Source organism: Lolium perenne, chromosome 7 (genome assembly GCF_019359855.2).
Source record: "Lolium perenne isolate Kyuss_39 chromosome 7, Kyuss_2.0, whole genome shotgun sequence".
Lineage (NCBI taxonomy): Eukaryota > Viridiplantae > Streptophyta > Magnoliopsida > Poales > Poaceae > Lolium > Lolium perenne.
The window spans coordinates 99,380,124-99,389,116 of NC_067250.2; the positions used below are offsets into that span (position 1 = coordinate 99,380,124).

The 8,993-nt window shown below is 42.7% G+C and overlaps 1 protein-coding gene across 1 annotated transcript; it reads left to right on the plus strand.

Annotated features, from left to right (window-relative positions):
* The first annotated feature begins 394 nt into the window (after nt 1-394).
* LOC127316511 (probable E3 ubiquitin-protein ligase ARI5) lies at nt 395-8,496 on the plus strand. Its single transcript, XM_051346926.2, has 15 exons — nt 395-863; nt 1,881-2,002; nt 2,434-2,533; nt 2,656-2,746; nt 3,027-3,199; nt 3,322-3,423; nt 3,570-3,658; nt 4,356-4,463; nt 4,562-4,652; nt 4,776-4,865; nt 6,164-6,211; nt 6,332-6,403; nt 6,505-6,598; nt 6,696-6,846; nt 7,851-8,496. The coding sequence occupies exons 1-15, from the start codon at nt 405-407 to the stop codon at nt 8,041-8,043; spliced, it is 1,983 nt and encodes a 660-aa protein (XP_051202886.1). The 5' UTR covers nt 395-404; the 3' UTR covers nt 8,044-8,496.
* The last annotated feature ends 497 nt before the right edge of the window (nt 8,497-8,993 follow it).

Sequence of the window (8,993 nt, forward strand, 5' to 3'; positions counted from 1 at the left end):
TCCGCGGCCACGCAAACCCGGCCCAGATGCGTCGTTCCGGACGCCGCGGCCGTCCGCTTTTGCGGTGCGTCCCCGCGTTGGGCCGGGTTTTTGTCCGTTTCGACCCATCCGGACGCGCGGGCGCGGGATGGGTCGCCCGGTTGGAGATGCCCTTAGGACTCCTCCTCCTCACGGGCAGCTAAAGTCGACCCTAGTCACCCACAAGCTGTCTCGGTGCCAATTTTTATTTTTACCGCCAGTAAAAATATCAACTTCACTACGCGAAAGCGCAAGCCAAACACACGTCTCAAATCAACGAGACCGATTATAAATCAGAGTCGTGGTTAAAACGCGGGTACTCGAGTAGTACTATGCGGTAAGTATCCAGCACTACAGTATACCGAGAGAAACAGAGTGAAATTTGTATGCTAGTCGGCTCCGGCCCTTGGGAAAACCCGAAAAGGCTCATTAAAATACCCGCCCCCCACCCTGTCTCACCTCGACGCCGACTCGCCCACGCAACTCATTCCTTCATCGACACATCTTCCTCACCGCACCTCGCCGGAACCCTACCCCCTGCACCTACCCACTCCGCCCTCCGGCCACATCCGCCCGATCCCCCCGTTGGATCGCCGGATTCCGCAGCAACGGGCTCCGACTCCGAGATGCCCATCGCCAGCGACGAGGAGATGGCGGACGACGAGGACTACTACTACTACAGCGACGATGCCGAGGGCGACGGCGAGGGCGACGACGGCAGCAGCGCGGGCGGCGGCGGCAGCGCCGACGACGACGGGGAGTCCAGCAACGAGGATTTGCTCACCGGGGACTACGAGGGCCGGGAGGCGGAGGGGAGCGACGAGGCCGTCTCCAAGCGCGAGCAGGTGAGCCGCGAATCGATTCGGTGCCCGGGCGCAGATCGGGCCCCTTGCTCCTTCGCTGCTTTCCTTCTCGTCGGAATCGCTAGGGTTTGAGACCAAATGGGCTAAAAACAGATTGTACTAGTACATCCACTCGGAAAGGGTAGCAGCAGCCTCGTTATCCCTCCGTTCCATAATTATCGTCGCAGATTCGGACGCATCTATGCACGAAATGTGTCTAGATACATCCAAATCAGCGACAGTAATTATGGAACGGAGGGACTAGTTCTTCTTAGTTGCTGTAGCGGTGAGCGGTCGCCTGGTAGCGAATAGGTGGGGTTCTCTTGTTGGGGAGATCGGTCTGTTAGACTAAAAGGGGTCAGATGCCCTTGCCGTGTGTGAAGATTAGTGAGGTTTGGCCCATTTTGATGTGGGGAATTTTCCAAGTCGCCGAACCGTCAGCCCTTTGCTAGACCTCCTTGGCTGGCTTGTAGGTGTCGGTGTTCTGTTGCAAATTGTTGTTTACACAAACCAAAGCGATGCACCGAATAATGCCTGCTTTACTTGCGGTGTTATACTTGGTGAATATCATACCGGTTACTAGATGCAGATGTGTTCTGAACTGAAATAAGCAGTGAGAACGGTTGCAGGCTTGCAGCTCGGTTTTGTCGCTGTTCTGTCTGCGTAATGGAAGGTTAGCTTGATCAGGATTGTGCGGCTTCTTTGGGCTGCACCTAGTGTTCAGCTGGCAAATGATGTGCTTGGGGACATCCAACAGGCACAGCCAATTAATGATCTATGTTAGTAACCTTTATAAGTTTATATGCTTGAGAATAGATTACCAGTTTGATAGCTTTCTGTCTTAAAGGTAGGAAGGCGAAGAATTAGGCACATAACATGTGTTACAGAAAATCAAACTGTTTTTTCTTTCCATAACCAATTTACTGTTGTGTTCTCCTGTTGCTTTACTCGGCTGCATCATATTGTTTCATTTGTTATCTTCGAGTTCTCTAAAAGAGTTCATGTTTCTGCTATCAACAGAGATACATTGTTTTAACTGAAAAGGATATATCTGATCGCCAAGAGGAAGATATGACAAAGGTATCTGCACTGCTATTCATTTCAAGGGAAGAAGCAGGTGTCCTTCTTCACCACTATAGATGGTTAGTTTGCTATCTCAGCCAGTAACTTCTAATAATATTTCTGATGGCATTTACGGAAATCGGATTGTCCTGTACAACACACAGGCCACTTCTCATAATGCTGGCTACAAGCTTACTGCCTGATTAGCAATTCAAAAGTTTGTTATGTAGTTTTAGATACAACCTATAACTGTTCCTGCAAAATATCATCCCAGGAACAGTCCCAATTATCTTGTGCTAATAATGGTTTTTTTATCCAATTTAGTTAATTAATGTGCTTTACATACTCTGAGTTTACCAATTTTCCCTTGATTATGAAGTTCCACATAAGATAATGGAAACACTTTTCTTCCTTGATGGTTGGAGAAGGCAGAGTTGGATCTTTTGGTATCCAGAAGTAATGTTGTGTGCTTTATTTGTTCTCTGCTGATATGTTTTGGTTCTTTATTCAGGAACATCAGCAAGTTGAACGATGAATGGTTTTCTGATGAAGGAAAAGTACGTCATACTGTTGGCTTACTTATGAATGAAAATTTTCATAACTCTAGGAAGGTACGTAATATTTATTTGAATATTGGTACTTCCTTTCCATGTTAGATAGGGGTCATGACACCTTATTGAACCGTTGCCTCTGTATATATTATTCTAATCTTTGGAAGCTGTTTTGGTGGCAGCTAACTTGTGGAATATGTTTTGAAGAATATTCTTCCGACATGACGAGTTCCGCCGGCTGTGCTCATTTTTATTGCCATGAGTGTTGGGAAGGTCTCTCTCTCTCTCTCTCTCTCTCCCTCTCTCTCTCTCTCCTTTTTGGGCTGTGATTTGTGTTATCTGCGTCATATGTCTATAAATAAGGTAGGATGGTATTATGAGTAGGACATTGAAGGTTTATATTTTTCTATGAAGAACTTGAAGGCTCTAAGTGTTCTATTGTTCCATTTTATTCGATTCTATATTCCTCGTAGATGTCAGTTAGTATCATTGTTCAACTCTTTTGTTTCATTTTTTTATTATAGAACTTCTGATGATAAGTGAAATTCTGTAGGCTATATCAGCGCTGCAGTAAGCCAGGGTCCAGGATGTTTGTCATTGCGATGCCCTGATCCAGCATGCAGTGCTATGGTTCTTCAAGGGCTGGTTAATAAATTAGCTAAACACGAAGATAAAGAAAAATATGCGCGATTTGCTCTACGCGCATATGTGGAAGGTAGCAAGAAGGTAAGTTATTCACACAATTATTTGGGGGACTGTATGTGTTCATACTGTCAAAGATATTGACAATTCTGAAATCATGTGTTTTTTATGTTACGAGTTTATGTAACCTTAATTTTTTCCTGCAGACTAAATGGTGTCCAGCTCCTGACTGTACATGTGCGGTGGAATTCATTAGTGATGTGAACTATGATGTCTCATGTAATTGCAATTACGGTTTTTGCTGGAATGTGAGTGGCTACTGCTTCCATTTTGTATTAACTTTTTGCCTCTATTTTTTAGTGATTTGGTGCTTCTGTTACATCTTTTTTTTGGGGGATTTATGTTCATACGTGTTCATTCATTAATGCTTGTTCATGCTTGTTACATTTTCCAGTGCACAGAAGAAGCTCACAGACCAGTTGACTGCGAGACTGTTAATAAGTGGATTCTGAAGAACAGCGCTGAGTCCGAAAATATGAATTGGTTTGTTACGTTCTCAGTATAGTAGTATTTGATGTGCAATTATTCTTCACCTCAAATACTTCTTCACGAGTTGACCTAGTAGTTGTAGTGGGAGGTGCAATACTACTACCAGAAAGTATGGACCTCATTCTTTGATGAGCCAGTGGTCTGCTACTTTGTTTTGAACTTGTAATTAACAATGATTTCAAATTTCAAACATTATATCTATTTAGGAGACATAGCTTGTTCCTATTGGATACTGAGTAAATGGGGCTGATTCATTTTGTCAACTGACATTGTTTACTGTTTTCCCTGAAAATGATTAGCCACTAGCCAGTAGTCACAACTTCTGAGTTACGAGTGAAGAAGACTTGATGAGACATGGCTTGGTGTCTAACTGCATTTTCACTGAATAATGATTTTATCTTTTATTTGTTACAGCAATGCAAACATCTTATTAGTTTCTAGTTTTTTAGTTTGTTTTATTTGGTTACTGGGCTCTTGGAAGAGGCTCATTATTTGAAGAAAAACACTGTAGGCACAAGTGCAGAAGTCTTTATTCAAACTGATATTGTCTATGTTAGTGAGCGAATGCCTTTATAATGGTGTGTAAACGTTATGTTTGGAGTTAGCCCGTGATTGTGCTAATGATTCTCATTCTTTATGTTAATTTAAATCATATCAGATGATTTAATAAGTCATGGTTGCTCATTTTCAGGATACTGGCTAATTCTAAACCCTGTCCAAAATGCCAACGGCCGATAGAGAAACACCAGGGGTGCATGCACATGACTTGCACACCTCCTTGCAAATTTGAGTTCTGCTGGTATAGTTGAATGCCATTGCTTGATGAAAGAGTTCGAGATTTACAGTTCATATAGCATGTTTCCATATCTTTTATTTGATTATCTTCATACATTTTAGGTTATGTCTGGGTTCATGGCAAGAACATGGTGAGAGGACTGGTGGCTTTTATGCTTGCAATCGCTATGAATCAGCAAAGAAAGAGGGCATTGTATGTTTTCTCTAGACATTATGCACCTGTACTGACCGGAAGGGAATCCGCAAACCCTATTTTAGTGGTCTAGTGTGGGTTCTCTGCTGTTTTTCTTTCTTAACCTAACTAGTTCTGTTGCAGTATGATGAGGCTGAAGCAAGGAGGGAGAGGGCTAAACACTCACTCGAGAGATATATGCATTACTACGAACGCTGGTCATCTAATCAGGCAGTATGTCCACGATACTTAAGTTTGGTTTCTGTATGAGTTTCTCTGTTTCTATGATTACCACAAATGCAACTTGCGTTATTGTTGTGCTCATGAGTTAACTTTGTCTCTAACCTTGTCACCTACCTAGACAATGATAGTGTTGACCATACATTTTAAACATGTGGTATTAAGCCATATTACAAAGCCAGAGCTACAAGTGTCAAGAGTTCAACAAGCAAACCGACAATACAAAACAAGAGATTACTAACTGGACTCCAGCTTGACTGTACATGATACACTGTCCTCAAATATAACCTACATTATTATGTGTGCAGTCAAGGTTTTAAAATTCTGACCGCCAATACATGTAGAAGCATCTGGATTGGGCATGAGAATGATATCATAGTACTCCCTCCGTCTCAAAACATATGACGCGCTTAAATTCCGCTGGTCAACAACTTACAACTTTGACTATGATTTGTACTTATAATAGATCCACAAATTTTGTATAAATATATATGAAATGAAAGATAGTGCGAAAAAAACTTGCCTTATATTTTGGGATGGAGGGAGTATCTGTGTTGCAAAATACATTTTTCTCAAACATTTCATCTTGGAAAGTTCGTTTATCTGTTATATATCTTCTTCACTATGTTGAGACATACATGTGAAAGTCATGCATTAGACTAACAAGTCAAATTTTCTTACATTGCTGAATAAAGGGAGTATTAGCAAAAGTTGTAACTATCGCAACCATGTGTCAGACATCCTCCTACATGACTAGGCTGGTGAAACAACAATCTTTATGAAAAAAACCATGCCAAATACAGACAACTGGCCCTACTGCTCTTCAACATCAACCAATATGCTTCAGCTGGTAGCATCTGTAGTGTGAGCGCCAGCTCTTCCGCTTTGTTGAGGCGCGAGCTTTCATTTGTTTAGTTAGTATCATATCCATAAGTACATTTTTGTGGGAGCACCAACCCAACTCCCGATAAAACCAACTATTTCTTTAATTCAAATCTTGTGCCTATTGTCTGATCACTTTATGACGGTACTACCTCTGTCCATAAAAGGATGTTGAAAGTTTGTCTAAATTCGGATGTATTTGGACACCTTTTAGTGTATAGATACGTTCGATTGGACAAACATTCGCCATCCTTTTATGGACCCTAGTATAAGATTTTTTCTTTACCTTATGGTCAAGCGAAATTTATACCTATTGGACGTCTATGATGATTGATGGATGGTTTAGATGCAGTCTGGTGCTTGAATTTCTCAACTGTATTAATCTTTTGTGGTGGTGTTTATATTGACAGTCGAGGAAGAAGGCACAGGCAGATCTGCAAAAGGCAGAAAAGGAACAAGTAAGAATTTACATTATGTTGCTGGCACTTCCTTAGTGCTTCAGATCTCAGTTTTTCTGTTTACTCTTTTCTGGTTTTTACCTGTATGCTATGCTAATTTTATTTCTCTCTGTGCTAAAGCTTGCAAAACTAAGTGATGTTTATGGAATACCGGAGACGCAGCTGAAGTTCATTATCGAAGCTTGGTCACAGGTTTGATGTCATAATTTTGTGTTACAGCCAAATGGACTTTGACACTTTGTACTTGACAAATCTTCTTATATCTGACGACGCATCACTACGCTGTATTACAGATTATAGAATGCAGGCGAGTGCTGAAATTTACGTATGCATATGGCTATTATCTAGAGGACAAAGTAAAGAGTGGATTTTTTGAGTACCTACAAGGTTATTATTTTTGTGCATTGCAACGTTGTTCCTAACTCCAAAGTTTTATCAGGTGATTTAAAACTCATCAAATATTTATAATTCTAAATGTTTACAGGTGAAGCTGAGTCTGGTTTGGAACGTCTTCATCAGTGTGCTGAGAAAGACCTGCAAGCATATATGCCTTACTCAAAACCTGAGACCATCGAGGATCATCCTTCGGCGACTGAGTTTGGTGATTTTCGTGTTAAGCTTGTTAGTCTGACAAGGTATTGCCAACTTTCTTATCGCGTATCCTCATGTTGTGGATTTACTTTACATACTTTAAGTCAACATATGTGGTTGCTTTCTCCCTGAGTTCTTTTATACTCAGCAGATCTCAGTATCTCCTTGAAAGTTTAAATGAACTTGACCAAGTATGTTGGAGTTTAACTATAAAATTAGCACAGAAGCTCAAGAACAGGCGCATCCCTTGTGATTTCTCTTGCCTCTAGCGTCTGTGTAGCACATAGGGATGCTGAGGCTTTTATTATGACACTCACCTCTTACTCATCACCTCTCCTAGGATCCACATCCCTAGGTGGTAAACATAAAAAAAACTTTGTACCGCTGAGCTTAGAAGTAGCACCCAACACTAAGCTAATTAAAGTACTTTTGATTAAATTTTGTTATATCCATTTTTAGTTAAAACGATTAAGTTTAAAACTCCTGCAGTTGCTGCTAACAGATATCATAAAAGAAGCTTAGGGCTGAATGGAGAGTCAAAGCTGATGTGTCCACCATAGTACCTCTAATGGGTGCTAGGGATGCTGATGCTCTTTGCAGTGATTTAGTTCTAGATCCATAAGATAACATAGTGACAGTTTAAGTTGATCAAAGTTGTGGTACAAGAAAATCATTTGGATGGATTAATGAAAATCACAAGGTTCAGGAAAGCGGAAAAAAGCGTCGCTTATGTGCGCTGAAGCGCAATGCGGAGGCCTTCCGCATTGATTGTATAAGCGCTTAAGCAGAAAAAAACGGAAAAAAAGAGGGAAAAAGCGCCGATTATGCACGCTGAAGCGCTAACAGGAAGGCCACCGCACCGATTACGCTTAACGCTTTCTTGAACCTTGGAAAATCAACTAGTCCTTTCTCTGATTTACCTCTGCTATGTTGCTCGTTATGCAGTTCTTCTGTGTGCAACATGTTTTGTCAAGTTACCTTGCTCGTAGTTGGATAGTAGCTTCTGATGGTCATCGTTATACGCTTATATGCTAAAATTGCGCTGCAGCATAACAAGGAATTATTTCGAGAACCTTGTTCAAGCATTGGAAGCCGGTCTGGAGGATGTCACCGCTACTGGCGCTGCTGCTACCTCAAGCGATAATGCCACCACCTCCAAGAAAGCAGGAACTAATGTCAAAGCTGCAAAGAAGCAGCGCTCTGGATCTTCAGACAACTCGGATGAAAACATGGCCATGTGAGCGCTGCACCTTTCGGAATCCTTCTTCTGTGGATGCGTGACAAGAGTTGGTACTAGATTGGAAAACGGACCAGAAGGTAGATGCCCAAAGAAGCTCAAAGCGCATGAAGCATGTGTGTACCGATGCTTTAGACTGCCAAGCAGAGCATCCAACGGATACAAATGGTGCACATAGAGGGGTCCTTTTATGTTGGTCCGAAAAATGGTGGCAACAGTGTTGGTTTGGAGAAAGGGCCTGTCTGTTGTAAATATTAGTAGCTATATATGAAGGAAAGTGCGTGTAATGCGGTGGGTTTTTCTACCTAGGTACTGACTAGCGTGATGTCAATTTATCTCCACTAAAATGGTAGGCATCTTTTTGGCTAAAGGTGATTTAGCCGGTGTTGTGTAAGTGTAAAGAGATTGCTTCACACACGACGTTCTACGTCCGATAACTGTACGACATTTCCTTGCAGCCCTTGCCTTCCCCCGAGCGCGCCATCACCCTGCTGCTTCCGTGCGTTCCCGAGCATGGCCATCGCGTCAGGACGTCGCCGGATTCCAAACACCAGTGGGTCGATATGGGTTCAAGGCGACATCTACGCCATGGAGATGCAGCCCGTAGATGAGAAGGCGCTCATGCGCCACATCTTCTCCTGGTCTGGCCGCCGCAACTAGCAACCATGGCTCGTCTCACCGTCCGGCCATCGCATTGGTCTTCCTCACGGAGCAGTCGCTGCCATAGCCGCCGTCGAACCAGCGCATCTTCTCCATCATCCCGCAGTGCTCCTCCCCGCTAGATTCTTCATCTCTTCCTTGTCCTTCCTTTAGCCCTTAGGCGCCATGGCGGGCCGTGATTTGAGGATTACGATAATGGTTGCAGTCGCTAGAAAATAGGAGATGAATCGGGAAGTTGGGAAAGAATCGTGCACAAAATTAGTTTTTTCCCGACTTGTGGACCCTAGCTTGGTG